This window comes from Rhinoraja longicauda, chromosome 9 (assembly GCF_053455715.1).
Source record: "Rhinoraja longicauda isolate Sanriku21f chromosome 9, sRhiLon1.1, whole genome shotgun sequence".
Classification (NCBI taxonomy): Eukaryota; Metazoa; Chordata; class Chondrichthyes; order Rajiformes; family Arhynchobatidae; genus Rhinoraja; species Rhinoraja longicauda.
The window spans coordinates 55,760,050-55,782,597 of NC_135961.1; the positions used below are offsets into that span (position 1 = coordinate 55,760,050).

The 22,548-nt window shown below is 42.0% G+C and overlaps 1 protein-coding gene across 6 annotated transcripts in view; it reads left to right on the forward strand.

The window, feature by feature from the left end:
* usta (uronyl 2-sulfotransferase a) overlaps positions 1 to 22,548 on the forward strand; it is a 70,621-nt gene continuing 48,073 nt past the window's right edge. For 5 of the 6 annotated variants that reach the window (XR_013547652.1, XM_078405534.1, XM_078405535.1 and 2 more), the window contains exons 1-2: positions 1 to 314; positions 14,051 to 14,094. Coding sequence is in view for 4 of the 6 variants with exons in the window: in XM_078405534.1 (XP_078261660.1) it covers positions 131 to 314; positions 14,051 to 14,094 (228 nt within the window). In the remaining 2 variants the exon portion in view is untranslated. Of the gene's footprint in view, positions 315 to 14,050; positions 14,095 to 19,877; positions 19,983 to 22,548 lie in introns of those variants that run through there. The other variant, XM_078405536.1, reaches the window with a different exon arrangement.

Here is a 22,548-nt window from a genome sequence, read left to right on the forward strand (position 1 = left end):
GCGGAGGAGGTCGGGTCGGGGCGGGGCGGGAGCACCCCCGCCTGTCAGTCTGAGCCTGCCTGGGCGCTGTGCTGCGGTGGCCGTTGCCGATGATCTGCGAGCGGGCAGTCGGCGGCGGAGCGGCAGCCCGATGGGAGGAGGGTCGGTGCGGGCGAGGCGGCTGATGATGGTGGTGCTGAGGAAGCTGCTCAAGTGTTCGCTGCGGGACTACGGCCTGTGCCTGGCCTCGGTGCTCCTGCTGAGCCTCGCCTCGCTTTGCTACCAGCTCAACGGCGGCGCGCCCGCCCTGCTGCTGGAGCTCCGCAAGTACCTGGGTAGGTGGCGGGGAACCGCGGGTACGGGGGCCGGGGCGCGCTGTCGATCGACCGCCTACCCACCCACTCATCATCGCCCGATCTCCGGGTTCACTCGGCCGAGCGGGCTCCTGTCAGTGGCACTACAGTCGCCCCTCAGTCCGTCTCTCCCTTCGCCTCCCCCTCCTACTCCCATTTCTCCTTCTCCCCCTCCTCCTTCTGTCCTTCTCCCCCTCCTTCTTTTCTCCTTCTCCCTTCCTCCTCTTTCTCCTTCCCCTCTCCTATTTTTCCCCTTCTCCCCTTCTCTTTTTCTTCTTCTCCCCTTTCCTCATTCTCCCCTTTCCTCATTCTCCCCTTTCCTCATTCTCCCCTTTCCTCCTTCTCCCCTTTCCTCCATCTCCCCTTTCCTCCATCCCCCCTTTCCTCCATCTCCCCTTTCCTCCATCTCCCCTTTCCTCCATCCCCCCTTTCCTCCATCCCCCCTTTCCTCCATCCCCCCTTTCCTCCATCCCCCCTTTCCTCCATCTCCCCTTTCCTCCATCTCCCCTTTCCTCCTTCTCCCCTTTCCTCCTTCTCCCCTTTCCTCCATCTCCCCTTTCCTCCTCCTCCCCTTTCCTCCTCCTCCCCTTTCCTCCTTCTCCCCTTTCCTCCTTCTCCAGCACCTCAAGGAGGGGGTGTGAAAGGCAGCAGAGATTTGTGGGTGTCACGGTGGTCACGGTGCAGGTGATGGTGGGCAAGGTGCCCGGCTTGCCACTTGAGGATATATAGAACATAGATAGATACAAGATGTTGGAGTCACGCTGCGAATCTGAAGAGCAAGAATGGGTGATGTTTAGGTTTGAGACCCTTTTTCAGACTGAGAGACAGGGGAGAGGGAGACTGGAGATATGGAAGGGTAAGATATGAAAACAACAAAGCAGACAATGAGCAAGAAAATGTAGAGTGGTTCATTGTTAACTGAGGGGAAGATGACAACAAGGCATACAATCAGTAAAATGAATCAGGAGGACAGTGAAGCTGGTTGGGGAGGGACAGAGAGAGAGAGGGGAAGCATGGATTACTTGAAGTTAGAGAAATCAATATTCATACTGTTGAGTCGTCAGCTGCCCAAGAAGAACGAACCAGGAGGTGGTGAAGGAATCAAAGAGCAATGCCAGTAATCTAGCGGTCAGCTTTGGTCAAGAGACTCAGCGCTGCTGAAACGCTGGCAACCTTCATTCCAGGGCTGGGAGAAGGAGCTGACTCGAGATAGCGTGAACTCCTCGCCTCTCATTGTTTACAATACCGGATGCTTGGCGGACGATTGATGAAGATGAACAATGGCTGTGGGGACAAATTGTTCGGCATTATAATAAGTGGGCATGGACATAAAGGGGGAGGAAAGTGGAGGGTCATTTTGAAGGGTACAATACAATACAATACAATATATCTTTATTGTCATTGTACCCAGGGGTACAACGAGATTGGGAATGCGCCTCCCATACGATGCAATAATTTAATTAATTTAGACAACAGCAACCCAATGAAACAATTGTAACAGTTTTAGACAGGATAAAGTGCAAGTTGATCTGTGCCGGAACACTATGCGTTGTGACTATCCGGCTCAGCAGGACCGGTTCATAGCAGCTCATGGCCCTGGGGATGAAGGGGAATTAGAGACAATAGAAAAATCTGAAAAAGTAAATGACAGCAAGACACAGTAAGGTCGTGCAGCAATTCTCGAGAGGTCAGGTTGATGGCCTTTCAAAAGGATGCTGCGGAAAAAATTTCAGCCATTCTGTAATTTCTAGATTATTAAGGATTGAGGTTATTCTCGCAACACAGTGAATATTTGTCCTATTTTTGTCAGTTCACCAAAAGTATTTTGTTCTTGCTCCCCTTTTAAATTTTCCTCTTTAGAATAAAATACTATTTTATGCCATCCCTCTTTCTCATTGTAATTTCCTTCTACCGACAGCTCCCAGTGCAAAAAACCTTTTAACTCTCATTTTAGCTAAATACTGTCTGTTTCCCGTTGTGCTGACAGGGGATCTAAATTTGAACTTAAAAATACCTGTCAAATATTTAGGTTATTGAATTATAGTTTTGAAATTTGTTGACAAGATCAGATTGGAAAGATGGTTAACTCAAAGAGACTGGTATTAAATGACAAAATAAGACTGAGCAAATATTAGAAAATAATTTTCCGTATGTTTGAGTTATTATATTTTGTTAAGGAAAATTAGGTCATTATTTAGAAAATAATAAGAAATTGACGAATGAAGGGATCTGGGAGTATGTACTCTAACTGCTAAAAGCGAGGAACATTGGAGTTTCACTAACTAGATTAAAGTACTTGTGGTAAACATGGACCAAATGTTGGTTAGACCACACTTGGAAAATTGTGTGCAGTCTGATCGTATTAAGAGGATGAATAGGCGCTGGAAATGTACAAATTGGCAATGATACCCAAACTGTATTTATCAGGAAAGCAATGAAAAGAGTTGGGTCTCTTCCTTGTAAATAAAAGGTAGAAGGATGACTGAAAGTTTTTTTAACTAATGAAGGACTTTGACAGCATAGATACCAAGAATGTTCCCATGTGAGGAGCAGTAAAGGTAGAGGCTATCAACAATGATACTTCTCCTTTTGTATAGAGTCGCTTGACAGAATAAAAATTCAACAGCTTCACGAGAACATTACTGATTTAAATAAATAACGCTTAACAGTTAAAAACCCATCAGGCTGATGACCAATAGCTTGAGTAGTGAAGTAATGAATCTTTTGAGAAAGAACAAGGTTGCGAGTCAGGTATTTAGAAAGGGAATTCTAAAGATGGAGAACCTTGAGAGCTGAAAGCAGCACCCAGTGATGGAGCAACTTAATTTAAAGATGAATAAAACCTAGGAGTATTGTGGGACCTGGATCGATGTCATGGATGGAGTGGGGTGTGACTTGGAGGTTTGAAACTGTTGTACTTCGTGGTCCGGTATCTGTTATGCCTTTGTTATGACTCACGAAGGACCACAAGTACACGTGTTTAAAAAGGTTTGAAAGCTGGAGCTTAAATCCAGGCTGTTTATTCCACAGCCACCTGGAACTAGAGTGACCACCAAATCACCTCATTCTCTTATATACATGTTACTACGCGGGCAAACAAAGTAGTCCTTGTGATACAACAAAGTAGTCCTTGCAATATCACAACAGAAACAGGACTGGAAAGTTTAAAATCGAGGCACTGCGTAACTCGTGCTAGTCGTTGAACAATTAGGTAATGGGCCAGCAGCATTTGGTCCCGATCCGAACGTCACCTAATCGTGTTCTCCAGAGATGCTGCCCAACCTGCTGAGTTACTCCCGGACTTTATGTACTTTTGAGCTTTTGGTATATCTTGGGAGAGATGGACTGCACCGCTTTGAAATAGATGCATAACTCTACTGTTAAAACTGATCTTTTTTTAACCTTGCCATAAAGTCCTAACATTTGGTCTCTTAGCCCTAACTTAAAAAACTTTGGATTGTTCCCTCTGCTTTGGCCTTCCTTGGCAGTGGCCAATTTAACATGGTAGACCCAATATATTGCCGTTGCTTACCCACATATGCAATTCTCCAAACTACCTGAACTAACTCCCATACTGATGGACTAGATACCCAACCATGGGCTTATTTCAGCCCCTATCCATTTGTCAGGGTTGACAAAGCACAACTCTGTGCACCACTTGGTTGTGATATTTCATAAGCTGAATCATACATGTCAAAAAAGCAATGAGATAAATGGTTCAGACGAATGAGAATTGATCTCTCAATACCTGTAAATACATCGACTTGATCACTGTTGCTCCTTGTTTTTGTTTGGTAATGTAAGGTGATGAACTTGTCATATTACTCAACACCAGTGGATCATTTTTCTTAAACGAGGCAACTTTTAATTGTACCCAGAATTTGTAGTCCTTGACTTTGTTGAGACTGGCTGTCTCCTTTCCTTTCATGCACCTCAGAGTCCTTTTAACAGTAATTGATGCTTTTCCTGATTATTGAGATGCTAAAAGATTGCCTTTGTGAAGGCAATTCCCTTACCAATTCATCATTTGCCAACCAAAGAGCTACCTGGAGGAAAAGAAGTCAACCATTTGGATATCAACAGATAGATGGAATTTGATGGTCCGCAGTAACATGGGGGGCTTATAAGCTTGTTTTTGTGCGATATGAATCTATACTTAACCAATCAATTTACCAGTTTTAGTTTTAGAGATACAACACAGAAGCAGGGTGTTCGGCCCATCGAGTCTGTGCCGACCATCGTTCCCCATTCACTAGCATTATCCTACACACTCGGGACAATTACGATTTTTACTAAAGCAGGATCGAACTCGGGTCTCTGGCGCTGTAAGGTAGTAACTTTACCACTGCGCCACATTGCCGCAAATACTCAGTTCCTTATTTTAGCTGGTGTTGAGTGACTGTATGAAGTAGATTAAAGTTGTACTTCAAGGAAATCTTGTAAGAACTTGCTGAACCAGTGGAGAAAATAACTGCAGATGTTGGTACAAATCGATTTATTCACAAAATGCTGGAGTAACTCAGCAGGTCAGGCAGCATCTCGGGAGAGAAGGAATGGGTGACGTTTCGGGTCGAGACCCTTCTTCAGTCTGAAGAAGGGTCTCGACCCGAAACGTCACCCATTCCTTCTCTCCCGAGATGCTGCCTGACCTGCTGAGTTACTCCAGCATTTTGTGAATAAATCAGTGGAGCAATAGGTTGCTTTTACCTGAAACGTTTAATGGATTATTTTTTTACTGCTTCAATTGATATTTTTAAGGTGGAGATAGATAGATTCTTGATTAGTGCGGGTGTCAGGGGCTTTGGGGAGAAGGCAGGAAAATGGGGTTAAGAGGGAGGGATAGATCAGCCATGATTGAATGGTGGAGTAGACCTGATGGGCCGAATGGCCTAAATCTGTTCCTATCACTTATGACCTTATGCTTTGGGTAATTAGTGCTGCAATTGCAGGGATCTTTTTACAACACTTCTCACACATTCTATGACAATGCCCCTATTTTGTCAGAAGATAAACAGCTTTTAGCTTCCCATTGAACCCGAGCAACGAGCATCACTACATGTTGTCTCCACAGTGCAATGGCTATTTGAGTCAACAGATCTATGTTGACTGAAATGGCCACGTGAACAATCAGCCACATAGTTCTTTTCAGCCTATTGCCAAGGTCATCTGCTCCTCTCTCCCATGTGTGTCTAGCTTTCTCTTCAGCACATCTCAGCTGCTACTTGCCCGCCGCTATCTTTTGTGAAAGAAGATTACATCTTCAAATGTTTAACAATTTAAAAAAGATTAAAAAGAAGTTCCAAGTTGTTTCAAAATGTAAATAAAAATGCTGAAGGAATAATTTTGTTCCTCCATCACTCCAGTCTCCACCCGTTGTTGAGACTTGTCACAATTGCTTCTGAATTTGCTTCTGAATTCTGAATTGCTTCTGAATTCGCTTCTGAATTCTGAATTGCTTCTGAATTCTTGGCCTTGTTGTTTATTAGTGATCCGCATGCCTTAAACAGATGGGAGGTGTGGGTGGACCCATCAAAAAAAATTAAAATCCAGACTGTGAATGTTCCTGAAGACACAAGCAACTGCAGATGTTGATTAGCAGAAAAACGATAAACTGTTAGAGTAACTCCGCTGGTCTGGCAGCCACTCTGGATGACATAGATCAAGGGCCCGAAGGGTCGGGCCCTTCGGACCGATTGTTCCTCAGAGCTACCCGGCCTGTTGCAAGACCCTAGCGATTTGTTTATTAAACCATTTGTAAAGGTCATTAATCAATTTATACTACAGATAATGAGGTCTTCATGGAAGAATTAATTTCCATTGGACCCATGCAGCACGTGCGCTGACCATCAAGCAACCATTTATACTCGACCTATTCTCCTGAACTTCCCCACTTTCCACTACCTACCTGAGCACAACTTGCAATGGGTACTTAGCCATCCATCCAAACCATCTTTGCTAATTTTAGTTTAAATTAATTTAGAGATAGAGCGCGAAACAGGCCCTTCAGCCCACCGAGTCCACGCTGATAGCGATCCCTGCACACTAACACTATCCTACACACACACTAGGGCAAATTTACATTTATACCAAGCAAAGTAGCCTACAAAAATACATCTTTGGAGTGTGGGAGGAAACAGGAGTTTCCACGAGAAACCCATGCAGGTCACAGGGAGAACGTGCAAACTCGATACAGATAAGCACTTGTGGTCAGGATCAAACCCAGTTCTCTGTTTGTGCCACCGAGATTGCATTACAGGGCAGGATTGGATCTGGGTCACTGGAGTTGTGAAGCACATAGTCCACACTATGATTAAAACCACAATTATTGCACAAACGATGGCTCAATCGAGTAGACAGAGAGAAGTTATTTGAACTGGCATGAAGGTCAGTAACCACAAGAAATAGATTCAAGATAATTGCTAAAAGAACAGGAAGGGGTGCAGATTTTTCAGCGCAGTGAAATGTTATGGTTACTGTTTACATGGATTTTGATGTAATGGTTGCATTAAAACGGTAATTGATTGTGTACGTGAGAAGATGGATGTCGCATGGCTGCGTGAAGAGAAAGGGAGTGGGGTAATTACGTGACCCAATGTGCTGATTCAGCCTTTCTGATGCAAAGAGATTGTGTGCTCTGTTACTATTTTGTTTCTATGCAGTTGGAACTTGAATCAATGTCAGGAATGGTAATTTAAGGTGGTAAGTAACACAGTACAAAATCAACGTAACTGGTGTCAGAATTAGTCGACATGATATCTTCTGGTTGAACCAACTTAATAACTCTGCGATTCATTGTGATAACCATGTAATATCAAATCAATGTGATACTAGTGGTTAGAATTATTTTAGACTTCACAGAGTCTGTCTGACTTGTTAAGTGTTTACAGTATTTTGTGGTTTTATTTCAGATTTCCAGCACCTGCAGTTGTTTCCTAATTAATTAAATGACTGATAACTAATTAACATATGATTTGCAGTGAGCCATTTGCAAGTGTTGCCTGGTTTTAATAGGTATAAATCCCTGTGTGGGACTATTGTCCAGAAGCCACCTCAATGGTGTTGGGCATTGGCCATTGAGGGCAGTGGAATGCCCCAGGCAACAGTCTACCTAATTACAATCCTGTTCCTTTTCTTCAGAGATGCTGCCTGACCATCTGAGTTATTCCAGCATTTTGTGCCTATTTCCGGTGTAAACCAACATCTGCAGCTCCTTCCTACACAATATTGTAAAGGTAGTGGTGCAGAATAAAGGTAGGGAAGTCCTTTGAGCACCTTCCCTTGTCTGTGTCGGAAGAAGGCATCCCCGACGTCACCTATACATGTTCTCTAGAGATGCTGCCCGACCTGTTGAATTACTCCTGTCCTTTTTTGTAAACCAGAAAAGTTCCTTGTTTCTACTGTGTCTTGGGTTTGTGGGTTAGAAAGGGAGGGAATAGGAAGTCTATGCAGATAGCGAAATGTGCAAAGGATAGCTTTCAGTTGGTTTGCAAAATTCTGTAGCATCCATCAATGCACGAACTCAAACCCTTTTCTGCTACTACAGGAGGCTTTTTCTCGCCACCATTTTTCCTGGGGCTCTCCCCGGCCAACGCTTTAGAAAAGGGAGTACAAAAAGTAAATATTTGTACACGGCACCTGAAGTTGTAATTCCTGCTTCAGTCTGTAATATCAATCTTTTTCTGTGTCGGAGATGAGCCATTGAATGCCCAGTAGTCTGGGGCATTAACATCAGCGATGAAAGCTTGGCAGTGTGTAACATTGAGTTAAATTCAGTCATTGAATATTTAACGCTTCCAGATTTTGGGGAGAATCCAAATACAGTAAATATGTTTTTTGAACTGGATTCTAATGGTTGCCAACAGCGGCAGTTAAGTCTTAAAATTTTCTCAACATTTCCAAGATCAATAAGCTTTTTTTTAAACAGCTGTGTGCAGCCTGGAGGGCAAAATGTTATGGTTCACCTTCTGCACTATTGCACGGTTGTTCGCGATCAAGCCTGTACGTTCTGTTCTCAAATGCTTAGGGTAGAACTAGGGTAGCAGCATTTCAATCAGAAGCTAATCTGTAACAAGGTGCCTCTGCAGGGTACCATTAACATTCACTTATTTGCCTTCAAGGGTCTTGTAGATTCCACAAGTGATGCACTTTGGTTTAAACCAGCATCTGTAGTTCCTTCCTAGTCATATACCCTCTCAGTTTCCCAGCAGAGATACTTGAAATATGTTTATAAATAAAACATATATAGCTATACACTGGCATACGACCTTAATTATAGTTGCTATAACCATGAACATAAATAGGAGCAGGAATAAACTGGTCGACCACCCCCCCCCAGCATGCTTTGTCATTTGGTAAGATTGTGGCTGACGTTCTCTCTTGCCTTCACTTGCCAATCATATCACCGTATCCTTTGATTGTCATAGTGTCCAGAAATCAATTGACCTCAGTCTTAAACAAACTCAGCAACTGGACATTCTCAGGCAGTAGGAAAGCAAAATATTGCAGGTGTTGAAAGTCTGAAATAAAAATAGAAAACATTGGAAATGCCCTGCAGGCCAAGCACCATCTGTGGAGAGAGAAAGAGGGTGTATGTTATAGGTTGATACTTTCATCAGAGAGAAAATACATCCATTTTCTATTTTTACCAGAGTAAATATTATTGCATTTTCCATATTGTACTCCATCTGGAAACATTTTATCCATTCAATTTGCTTTTCCATATTATTTTGATCTTTCTTTCCATCATACTTGAAGATTTTCCAAATTACTTTTAAGTGAATTTGGATGCATTTTATTTCACGCCCTCAACTAAATGACTGCTGTAGATTGAATCCAAGCACTGATTCAGTGGCATTCCATAATTTACAAGCTGCCAACCTGAGAATGACAAATTTATTCCTACTTTTTTTGCTGCAACCAAGCCTGAAACAATCCTTGCATATTGCACCAGGAACCTGCATTATGAACCTGTATCAGGAGGAAAGATAACAATCAAAAGTCAGCACTGATCCACATAACAAGATGGCAGTGCGGAAGCTTGGTAGGCTTTCAGGAACATCTCAAGAGAAGAGAGCAGTATGGAGATTATCGAAGAACTTAGGGTCTTGAAAGGTCAAGAGAGTCAAGAATGTTTTATTGTCAAATGTCCCAGATCGAACAATAAAATTCGTTTTTGCAGCAGCACAACTGAATATATAAACATAGGGCAGTTGCCATAATAATCAAACTTAAGGATGATTAAGAAATACATTTGGGCAAATGCAGGCACTTTGCTGGCTTGTAGCACTGGAGGAAGTTACATAGATTAGGCCGGACTGTAAATAGATTTGAAAGCAATGTTAAATGGAATAATTGCTTGAGTGGGAGCCAGAGTAGTTCGTTGAGCATACGTGTTATGAACGAACAGAATGTTGTGCTTCAGAAGTTTAAAGTTCCTCAAGCCATTGAAGGATTAAACAAGTTAGCATATCCAGCAGTGTGTTGCAATAATATGGTCAAGACATAACAGCATTGGGGTATTTGCAGGTTTAAAAATCAGTTTTGGTTCCAAAGTTAAAGTAGTTAATATAAATTGTAAGTTTGGCGTAGTCTCAATCTTTGTGACTCTCTGTCTACCATTCCAAACAGATTACGTTTACTTTGATTTTCTGATTTCTGCATTTGGCTTGAAGCCAGCTATTTATTCATTCTCGTGTATTTCTTCTGAATTGGCATGCGCTCATTATACCTAGCGGTATCTTATTTAAGGTCTTTTGAAAATCCAGATAAACTATCCCAGCAACATTATCCATGCTTACTCTACCTCAGTTAATGCAATGAGTTTGGGCAAGTAAGACTTTCTCTTTTAAAATCCACGCTAACTTTTCGTTGTTACTAGTTTCCATCCGCATTTCCATTTCTTAGCTGTCTTCCTATCACTGATGAGCTAACTGGTCCAAAGCGTATGTGCACTTTATCTACCAAGCCTCTATTGCTGCATCTAATGAATATGTGATAGTACCTCCACTATCTCTAGATTTTTAAAAAAATTAGCACGTTTTCTGTTTGTCCCATGTGTTTTATAGTCTAATTTTATTTTAAATATGACAATATACTTTCAAATCTGATCCTTACTTTACCACCCTGGTAACTATTTAAGCATTGCAAGTAATGATTGTGATTTTATCCTTATTCTCAAACCAGCTTTACTTTTTTATTTGCATGTGCTACATTTTACAATTTTGTTTTGTGCACTTGTTTTGTTAATTTTCTGAATCCCTCCATATTCTTTCTTTGGGCAGCCCTGTTGATTTTGCACTTGGTGCCCTGTATTTTCTTGCCCTAGGTTTTTTCCCTTGCCTTTATTCATTGCCTACGTCTCAATGGTGTTTAGTTTGATCTTGTTTTTTTGGCAGAACTCTTTCTTCTGGACTCAGTTCAACGGTTCAAATGCTTGCAATTGCCACCCTCTGATATAGTCCACTCTATTTTCCAAAGTTCTGTTCTCTGGCCTTAAAAAAAATCAATTTCTCCACCTTGATCATACTTGTCCTTGATTATTGTGTAAAAACATGCTGTATTTCGGTTATTATTAACACGTTGTTTCGCTATTTGAACTTGTATTATCACTTTTAATTTCCTTTTCCTGGATCCAATAATGAACTCTGTCTTGTTGGAATTTTTCAGAAAGGGTTAGATAAAAATCATCTGTGTATTTTAAGGATTCCATTCCTTAATATTGCTTACCTACCCTCCTCTGGGCAGTTAATTTTCAGATAGTCGAAAGGCTCCATATTTTTTAAGCATTTTCTGGAACTGTTAACTAATTTTCCTGACTTATTTTGTCGTCCATCTTCCCTGTAGACCAACATTAGTGTAATTTAACCTTTGGCATCTACATGGAAAGTTTGTTGATAGCTGTAAACAGTCCTTTCTGTAAATTGTAGTCGCTTCACCTCCCCGTTTCCAATTATCTTCTAAATCTTTCATATCCTGTCATATTGAACTCCCAGTCCTGATTAAAAAATATATATATACTTGGACCAAAAGCAATGGTGCACACAATTTCCTGTTTTTATTTGCTATTCAACTTTGAAAACATCTAACCGAGATGGGAATTGATCATAAGATATACTTGCAACATGATTTAAAAAAATAAAATCACTGCAAAGCAGATGCGAGCTCCAGTAATGATGTGCATGTGAACAGAATTTTGTCGGGTATTCTAGTTCCCACAATCATCTTTTCTCTGGCTGTTTCCCTCTGAAGCACAAGGTAGTGGGTACAGGTCCCACTCCAGACACCTCAGTGTAAAATTTCAGATGGTATTCCAGTGGATTGTCCAAATTGCTTTTTTTCAGATGATATTGAATGTCTTTTATCTCAGGTGAATGTGAAAGTTGAAATTTTAAAATCCATGTAATCAAACCACAAAATACATCCTATTTTTTTCTTCATAACAATGTACCCCTAAGACAGGCTAAAATCTGACAGTCGGTGGCGTTATTCGAAGAATTTATTACGGTAGAAACCACACTGTTTATACAAGTTGAAAATATCACAGGATTAAAACTATTACAATGTGAATGTTGGCTAGTTACCAAGGTGCTGAATAACTGCATTGACTGCCATTCTGAATCTGTGTTTCTGTTTTTCTTTCTTTCATTCCGATGAGGCTTTAGTTCAGATTTTGAAGTATGAATGATAATAAAACTACTTATGCTGTTATGCTGAACAGCAATTTCAGGATCGCTATGCATATAGAGTAACACTGAAATCTCAAGGTTGCTATCACTCAGTCAATTTTGTACTGCAGAATAAGGAAAATCACGGATTGACCTGAATTTAAGTTATTTACTAATGTGTCCTATAGTAAAACAGCATAAAAATCTGTCAGTGACTTTAATGGGACACCAAGCCAAAATTACTGTACAGCAACTGCTTTAACTGAGAATAACTAATATTATGTTTGTGTGCTCTGTTCTTCACACAGACATTTCAAATATATGGGATTTTAAGACCTCTTTAAACTTTTTATAGTATCAGTTTCTAACTTAATCATGTGTTATATTTCAGTTTTTCCTTAGTACTTGAATATATAAAGTGTTATAAAACATATATATAAGAATTATTATTTTTGTTTGCTTTCTATGTGAGTTCTTCATGGAAATAAATAAAAACTGCAAATGGAAAACTCTCGTAAAAGCAGAAAATGCTGGAAACACTCAGCAGGTCAGGCAGCACCCACAGAAAGGGAAGTAGAGTTAAATTTTCAGTCAACGCTGAATAGTCTTTGACCTGAATCATTTAACAAGGTTTCTCACTTTACTGTTGCTGCTGAACCCGCTGAGTTTTTTCAGCAGTTTCTATTCTGATTAGCATCTGAGTCAGATGACATCACAGCACTATAAGCCAGGGATCCCAGTACTAGTTCCAGTCGTCATTAAATGTGGTGTTTTTGCCACAGAGATTGCCATGTCTTTGTGGACACTTTCGTCAAGGTCAGTTGCAAGTGTCGTGTCTCAGACCGCGAGTTTCTAAATTGATTAAAAAAAAGGAGTCCCATAAGATTTGAAGTGGATTATTGTGTGATCCATATTTGAAACCTGAAGTACCCCTCAATAGTGGGCGGCATGGTGGCCCAGCGGAAGAGTTGCTGCCTCACAGCGCCAGAGACCCGAGTCCAATCCTGACTACGGGTGCTGTCTGTGAGGAGTTTGTACATTCTCCCTGTGCCTTCGTGGATTTTCTCTTGGACCTCCAGGTTCCTCCCACATTCCAGACATACAGGTTTGTAGGCTTATTGGCTTGGTATAGTTGTAAATTGTCCCTTGTGTTTGTAGGACAGCATTAGCCTGCGGGGTTTGATGGTCGGCAAGGACTCGGTGGGAGGAAGGACCTGTTTCAGTGCTGTATCTCTAAGCTAAACTAAAATCAACATTTCATTGTGTTATTTTCCAAAGTGAGGAAGACGATCCGGAAAAGCATCAGGTCAAAATTCTCTTAGCATATGGGAACAATTTAATACATCAAAGCTCATGCCAGCTTTTAAAGTTTACAAGCCTTCCAAGTGATGTAATGATGGATTTAACCTATTTAAATTGTGTCAAGTTCATGGCCATTATATTCCCGTGACTTGATGTCAGTTATGAGACCAGTGGATTTTATTTTTTGCCAAAAGGTCAAACCAAATTCCACACTTTGAGCCCAAAACACTTTAAAAAGTCCTGAAGTTTGGATGAAATACAGGAAGGAATTTAGCTTGTCCATTTGATGAAGTGGCTGTGGCCTTAACGGGAAAGCACAAAGCTAGCACGTGCTTCTTAAGCGAAATAACATATAATTGGGGAGACTGTCATTACTTGGCATTCACCGTTACTGTGGGAATAAATTCAGTAGATCTGTTCTCAAGAACAAGTATAATCAAAGAACTGCTTTTGGTTTTCAACAAAATCTGCACTCTTCGTAAATTGTGATTCCTTTTCAGAATTCTCACAATGTGTTCTGATCATTTTATCATATCATATCATATCATATATATACAGCCGGAAACAGGCCTTTTCGGCCCTCCGAGTCCGTGCCGCCCAGCGATCCCCGTACATTAACACTATCCTACACCCACTAGGGACAATTTTTACATTTACCCAGCCAATTAACCTACATACCTTTTTTAAAAGGGTGTTTGTGTTTCATTTGTTCTTTGTAGCAGATTAATTATTATTTTTGTTTTGTTTTTGCAGGCAGCTCCTCTTTTCTGGATGGGTATCATCATCAAGCCCTTAAGGTAAATTCAAATTATAAGAAAAGAGTATTCTGCTGTTCCATTTAGGGCAAATGGCAAATATTCTCCCAACTAATCCAGAGGGAAACCGTTGCCAATGCCAGAGATCTGATCAGACAGTATTGCTTGTGCCTTTAAACTGCTCATGAATTGATCTCATCATAGGCCTTCCCTTTGTTCTCTCTGCCCCTTCACCCTTTCTCTGCAATTTAAAACTTGTTTCCTTTCTAACTTTTTCCAGTTGCATTGATCAACCTGAAATTGTTTCCCTCTCCAAAAATATTGCCTAGCCTATGGAATATTTCCAACATTTTCTGTTCTTCATTCACAAATGCTTGTATTGAAATATTCACATCTTTTGCAGCAGCAATATTATATTTAATTGAGCTAAGTCATTGCTGAAAATGATGGGAAAACATTTATTGTGCTAATTATAGTAAATGTATTTTATTGCACTCGCATATCATGGACCCTGACCTGATCATAGTGAGTTGATAGGTAGAGATACGAGAGACTGTAACGGTTGGAATCTTGAGCAATACCCATTTCCTGGAGGAATTTTTAGAACGCGAGAGGAATCAATAGTGAAATTGTTGAGGACGAGGCCAACAACTGCCAGACAGAGGAAAAAGTGAGAGTTAGGGGAACTGGTTAGGTCTCTGTCCCAGGATAACGTGGAGGGCCCTCAGGCCTTTCCAAAGGGGAATGAAGATGTAAAGGGACTGGACGTCGAGGACAATAGGGGCCAAGTGATTGGAAGTGTTGGAATGCATTCCTGATGTAATTGGAAAAGGACTGGGAGGGAGGGAGGAACCGGATAGAACTGAGGTATAAGGCGATGAGTTTGGTGAAGCAGGCAGAAATAATGGGCCTACCAGGGCAGTGAGTCTGAAGAAGGAAACCAACACGAAACATTGTCTGAAGATCCCGACCCAAAACGTCACCTATCCATTTTCCAAAGAGATGCTGCTTGACTCGCTGAGTTACTCCAGTATTTTGTGTCTATCTCCGAAATGTCATTTGTCCATTTCCTTCCAGAAATGCTGCCAGACCCACTAAGGTCCTCCAAAAGTATGTTTTTTGCTTGAGTTGGTAGGTCTTGCATCAATATCGTGCGTTCCATGTTCTCGGGGCAACACAAAACATTTGAATGTCAACATCTTAGTTTTTAACAATACTGTGATATAAGCAAATACTATAATCAGTTTGTACACTGGCAAAAAGTAATAAGTTAAAGCAAAACAATGTGATACTAAAGAGCAGTGTGGAACAGTGGTGATCCCCCATTTAGTTTAGAGAGGCAGCATAGAAACAGGCCCTTCGGCCCGCCGAGTCAACGACAGCCATCATTCACCCGTTCATACTAGTTCAATGTTATCCCACTTTCGCATACACTCCCTATACATTAGGGGCAATTTATAGAAGCCAATTATCCTACAAACCCACATGTTTTAGCATGTAGGAGGAAACCCACCCGATCATGGGGAACGTGCAAACTGCACAAAGACAGAACCTGAGGTCAGGATTGAACCCTAGTCTCTGGTGCTGTGAGGCAGTTGCTGTACCAGTTGCGAATATTGCGATTTGTTCTGGGTAATATACTCAGGAACAAATCTAACAGGAGCTTTACACTACTCTTCAGTATTCGCGTTGCTTTGTTTTATCTTAACTGCTATCCAAATTAAGATGCACTCGCACTATTTCATTGTTCGGAGGAAACCCTTACATAAAAAGGTAAAAAGTATTGTTGGAGAACAATATAGAAAGCTTTCTAGTATAACAGAGCTTTATTTGTCGTTCGGTACCGAAGTACCGAACGAAACTACATAGCAGTCATAGAAAAAAAAAAAGAACACAAGACACATAACCCCAACACAAACGTCCATCACAGTGACTCCAAACACCCCCTCACTGTGATGGAGGCAACAAAACTTCCCCTCTCTTCCCCACGCCCACGGACAGACAGCTCGTCCCCGACCGACCCGCACAGTCCCCGCACCGGGCGCTGAAACGTCTCGCGGCCGAACCGGGCGATGAAAGGCCCGCGACCAAGCCTTGCGCAGCTAAGTCCCGTAGCCGAGCCGCACCAGCGGTGAAAAGTCCCGCAGCCGAGCCGCACCGGGCGGTGTTAAGTCCCGCAGCCGAGCCGCACCAGCCGTGAAAAGTCCCGCAGCCGAGCCGCACCGGGCGGTGTTAAGTCCCGCAGCCGAGTTGCACCGGGCGGTGTTAAGCCCCGCAGCCGAGCTGCACCGGGCGGTGTTAAGCCCCGCAGCCGAGCTGCACCGGGCGGTGTTAAGTCCCGCAGCCGAGTTGCACCGGGCGGTGTTAAGCCCCGCAGCCGAGTTGCACCGGGCGGTGTTAAGCCCCGCAGCCGAGCTGCACCGGGCGATGTAAAGTCCCGCAGCCGAGTTGCACCGGGCGGTGTTAAGCCCCGCAGCCGAGTTGCACCGGGCGGTGTTAAGCCCCGCAGCCGAGCTGCACCGGGCGATGTAAGTCCAGCGGCCAAGCCGCACCGGGATGTAAAGTACAGCGGCCGAGCCGCACCGGGGGATGTTAGGCCCCGCAGACGAGCCGCACCCCGCGCCATGAGGAAGAGAAAAGTTCCCCACACCCACCCACCCACACCCTCCCCCACACACCACCACCCCCTCCCACACATACACAACCAAAAAAAAATATATAAAAATCATCCCAACACCGACACTCAACAAAAAAAAGACGGACAGACTGCTAGTCAGCCGCTGCCGTTAGGCGCCGCTTGCTCATGGATGTAATTTTCCAGCTCATAGGGAAATGGTTTGAGATTTCAGAGAGCGAGTGTAGTGGGAGTTCTCAGGGTAGTATCCCAGGCCTAACCATCTTTAACTGTGTAATCATTGATCATCTTTCATTGTGATGCGAGAAGTAGGGATTCCCGCTGATAAAAACGTGCTCCGGTTCCTCAGATAATGATGCAGCCCATGTGCAGCAAGACTCAAATAACATTCAAGTTTGCACAATCAATTGGCATACAATTTGTACAGCACAAATGACAAATAATGAGTATGTCTGATCTAAGAGTCTAACCACCAGATCTGTATTCAAATACAGTAGCATCACCTACTTCTCAACCATCAACATCCAAACACCATCTTCGTTTAAACACTTAAAAGTACAAGCCACATAAATACTGTAGCTACACAACAGGTCAGAAACTTGACATTCTACATTGAGACACAAAATGTTGGAATCACTCAGCAGGTCAGGCAGAATCTCTGGGAAAAATGGATAGGTTGTGTTTTGGGTCGGGACCCTTCTTAGACAATAGGTGCAGGAGTAGGCCATTCGGCCCTTCGAGCCAGCACCACCATTCAATGTGATCATGGCTGATCATTCTCAATCAGTACCCCGTTCCTGCCTTCTCCCCGTACCCCCTGACTCCGCTATCCTTAAGAGCTCAATCTAGCTCTCTCTTGAATACATTCAGAGAATTGGCCTCCACTGCCTTCGAGGCAGGGAATTCCACAGATTTACAACTCTCTGACTGAAAAAGGTTTTTCCTCATCTCTGTTCTAAATGGCCTACCCCTTATTCTTAATCTGTGCCCCCTGGTTCTGGACTCCCCCAACATTGGGAACATGTTTCCTGCCTCTAGCGCGTCCAATCCCTTAATAATCTTATATATTTCAATAAGATCCCCTCTCATCCTTCTAAATTCCAGTGTATACAAGCCTAGTCGCTCCAGTCTTCCAACATACGACAGTCCCGCCATTCCGGGAATTAACCTAGTAAACCTACGCTGCACGCCCTCAATAGCAAGAATATCCTTCCTCAAATTTGGAGACCAAAACTGCACACAATACTCCAGGTGCGGTCTCACTAGGGCCCTGTACAACTGCAGAAGGACCTCTTTGCTCCTATACTCAACTCCTCTTGTTATGAAGGCCAACATTCCATTGGCTTTCTTCACTGCCTGCTGTACCTGCATGCTTCCTTTTAGTGACTGATGCACTAGGACACCCAGATCTCGTTGTACGTCCCCTTTTCCTGACTTGACACCATTCAGATAATAATCTGCCTTCCTATTCTTACCACCAAAGTGGATAACCTCATTAAACTGCCCACATTAAACTACATCTGCCATGCAGTCTTCTGACATTTTTGTTACGTTCTACATTGTGATTCCCCCTCCTGATTTCCTAATGCCTTTCCTGGATCTAAAGGGTACAAGTGAATATTGTGATGGCATATTCTTCATTTTCCTTGGATTAAAGAGTGCAGCTCAATACCACATACACACGACACCATTCAGGAAAATGCAGCCCATTTGTTTGCTATCTATGCACCGTTCTAAATATTCCCTCCACCATGGTTGCATTTGCATGGCCCATGACCACAACTTAACAAGGTTTCTTTAGCACCACTTCCCAATGCACTACCACCCTGAAATAAAATTACAGAAGTATATTAAATGCTGGCCGTGCAATTGAGACCCACATCCTGTAGCTGATGTTGAATCTGGCAGACATAAAGAAGACTTGACTCCCACTGGAATTGGTGGGTGAAACCACCCTGCGATCTGCCTTGTTGTCACTGGTTTATGCTCATTTTAACATCAGTGATTTGAAATTGAGAGATTACATTAGGCCATTGCTTTTTCCACTTGCCACTGTAAACACCGGGTCAATCAGTGCCAGGTCATGCTGTGACATTTGTGCCAATTTGCAATAATTAAACAAAACACCCCTGATAACGAGTCCTTCAACTCCCTCGCTGACACTGAATCTGGCATAGAACATTTAGCACTATTGATTTGAAAGTGCTTATTTCCGATGCAATGGAGTCATCTTTTCTGGTGTTGGGTGTCCCAACTATTCCCACTATCCTTGATGTGGTACTGAAGTGACGTCAGATGAGTTCAAATCTCACCAAGTTTTGTATTGAATTAAATTTGTTAATTTGTGGCAGCCACCCCACAGCACCTTAAAAGGTGCTTGATCATCATCAAAAAGTAACTGCTTTGTCACTGCATGCGCCATAGTATTCAACATTGTATTTATCATTACTCTATACTGTTTACTCTGCACTTCATGTGAATAAGGGATTTCATCGCAGCTGGTGTATATGACAATAAACATATCTACCTATCTTGGAAGGTTCCCCTGCTAATTTGGCCTGCATTCCTGTAGCACATGGTTGCATTTTGATTTCTCTGCTCATACCTATGTTTCCTAGACTTCTCCAGTATTCAGTTGGATGCAACACTAATTCTATTCTGCTTATTTCCTGGTTTTCTAATGGCTGATACCATTTTCAGAGAATAAAGACTAATGAAAGATGTTTGGAGCAACATTCACATTAAAAGACACAAAAAAAATTGCTGATAAATCATGGTGAAATTTTTATTGCATTATCTGTCACTGAGTTTGTAGCAAAGTTATTCCTTTAAATATCCCAAAAGGCCCAGGCTTTAGCCTTGAGTGGGATCTTTTCAATTGTCACCAATGAAGTAGTGTAGTTAATAAGTATGGTTGTTATGTTAAAAAAAATTGATCATTACTTGAGGTACAGTACCAGATTTGTCTGAGTTCTAAACTACCACAGTGATGTTGTGCAGCAGTTGTATTTCAATTTGTGCATTGTAAGATAATTTCTGCCACTCCTTATCTGACTTTAGTCTGTTCCAATCCATCTGTTTTTGATTAGCTTGCAGATCCGCTTGGTATAATCTACAAATTGACGACACCAAGTTTTTGAGAAATATATGTACATTGTAAACAATATCCTAGTGGCAACATCTTGTGTAATCCACGTGTACAGTTACCCCAATGATCTTAAGCAAAATGCATGTTAAGCATTGAATTTGCTCAGAAGAAAAAGGAGATGCAACACATCGATTCACGTAAACTGAAGTCAGTAAAAGTTTATTGTTGATATCTATAAATTGGGTGCTTTTTAAAAAATAACCTTTGGCTTTAAAAAAAACATATAGTCTAAATCATTGCAGATCAGTATTTATCTAGACTATAATGAATCTATAAGGGTTTATTGTAATTTTTGTTGGTATATTGTTGAGCCCCCATTGGTCTCAAATCTCTCGGTTCAGTCCTTGAGCTGAAGTACATGCTGGAATCATTTTGACCCTTGGGAAGAATGAGAGCATTTAAACTATCCATGGTCACATCACTTAGATGCCATGCTCTACTGAATTTCCCCTGGTGACAGTCCTCCCTCAGTAGTGTTGGTCAGAAGTTCTAGAATTTAGAAAATTCCACGTCAGAATGGCGTGATTGAGTAGAACCTGCAAGTGGTTGTCTTCCCAATGCCTGCTGCTCTTAATTTACTGATGCTATAGGTTGTGGGTTTAAGAAACTGCTATCTGAGTAGCTAAGGCAAGTAACTGCACTGAATTTTTGAAGGAAAAGCACTCTACAGTGTCACAATGGTGAAAGTTTGATAGATTGGGTGATAATTAATTTGTCTGTTCTTGTCCTGAATACTGGCAAGCTTCTGCCTAGGCTGCTCTCAAGGCAAATTAATTAAGAATGAAATCACTTTACTGATGACAAATGATACTGTAAAGGGTAGCAGAAACTTACAAACAGAATGAAGGCATTATCATTTAAGACGAGAATTCAGCGGAATCTTGATTTCACTGGGTTTTGGCTGCAGATAACTTAGTAGCAGATGGGAAATTGCGAAATTCTTTAAAAAGGAAATACTAGAAAAGCATGTGGCAATAGCAGTGATTTTAGTTTCCTCTAAATAGCAAAAAGCTGCTGATATCAGAATTATGATAGATTTCTTGAACACTTTCAGGATATTGATCATCACAGCTTCAGTTCTTTGTGGAAAATTCAAGCAAAAATGCGAGTTGCTGATTTTACCTGTATCTGTCACAAGTTTTGCTGGCATTTTTTTCTTCACAGATACAGACCATAATTTCTACTGGTGTATTATGTGAAAAGTGGGAACAGGATCTTTCAGGAGTGAAGTTAGGAAGCACGTGTGCAAAAGGAGATGAAAGTTTCTACTATATGGCACTTGCAATTAGGCGAGTTACTTGCAAGCAGGCAGGTTTGCTAGTGCTGCACGAGTGGGTTTAAACTAAACAGTGGGGAGATGGAGTCAACAACATGGAAGCGTATGTGTGCAGTTAACGGGAAAGAGAGTGTCACGTTTAAACTAACAGGGCAGGGGGATGGGAACCAATGGAAGGAGACAGAGGGGCATAAAATGAGGACAGAAGCAAAAGGTAGAAGGGAGATAAGAAAAACAAAGCTGAAAGCTTTGTGCCTTGATGCGAGGAGCATTCGTAATAAGGTGGGTGAATTGAATGTGCAGTTAGTAGTTAAGGAATATGATGTAATTGGAAATTACAGAGACATGGCCCCAGGGTGACTAAGGCTGGGAGCTAAACATGCAGGGGTATTCAATATTCAGGAAGGATAGATAGAAAGGAAGAGCAGGTGGGGTGGCATTGCTGGTTAAAGAGGAGATTAATGCAATAGCAAGGAGAGACATTAGCTTGGATGTAGTAGAATCGGTATGGGTAGAACTGCGAAATAGCCAAGTGCAGAAAACGCTTGTTGGAGTTGTATACGGACCAACAAGCAACAATAGGGAGGTTGAGAATAGCATCAAGCAGGAAATTAAGGATGCATGTAACAAAGGTACAGCGGTTATCATGGGTGACTTTAATTTACATATAGATTCGGCCAACCAAATTGGTAGCAGCCCTGAGGAGGAGGATTTCCTGGAATGTATACGGGATGGTTTTTTAAACCAATATGTAGAAGAACCAACTGGAAGACAGGCCATCCTAGACTGAGTATTGTGTAATGAGGAAGGATTAGTTAGCGATCTCGTCATGCAAAGCCCCTTGGGCAACAGTGACCATAATATGGTGGAATTCTGCATTAGGATGGAAAGTGACATGGTTAATTCAGAGACTAGGGTCCTGAATTTCAAGAAAGGAGATTTTGAAGGTATGAGACCGAAATTGGCTAGGACAGGCAGGCAAATCATACTTAACGATGGAGATGCAATGGCAAAGATTTAATGACCGTATGGATGAACTCCAAAAATTGCTCATCCCAGTCTAGCGAAAAAATAAAACGGGGAAGGCGGCTCAACCGTGGCTTACGAGGGAAATCAAGGATAGTGTTAAATCCAAGGAAAAGGCATATAAATTGGCCAGAGGAAGCAGCAAACTGGAGGACTGGGAGAAATTTAGAACTCAACAGAGGAGGACAAAGGGGTTAATTAAAAGGGGAAAAAAAGACCATGAAAGTAAGCTTGCGGGGAATATAACAACTGACTCTTAAAGCTTCTTAAGATATGTACAAAGGAAAAAATTAGTGAAGACGAATGTAGGTCCCTTACAATCAGAGACAGGTGAATTTATAATGGGAAACAAGGAAATGGCAGAACAGTTACTTTGGTTCTGTCTTCACTGAGGAAGACACAAACAATCTC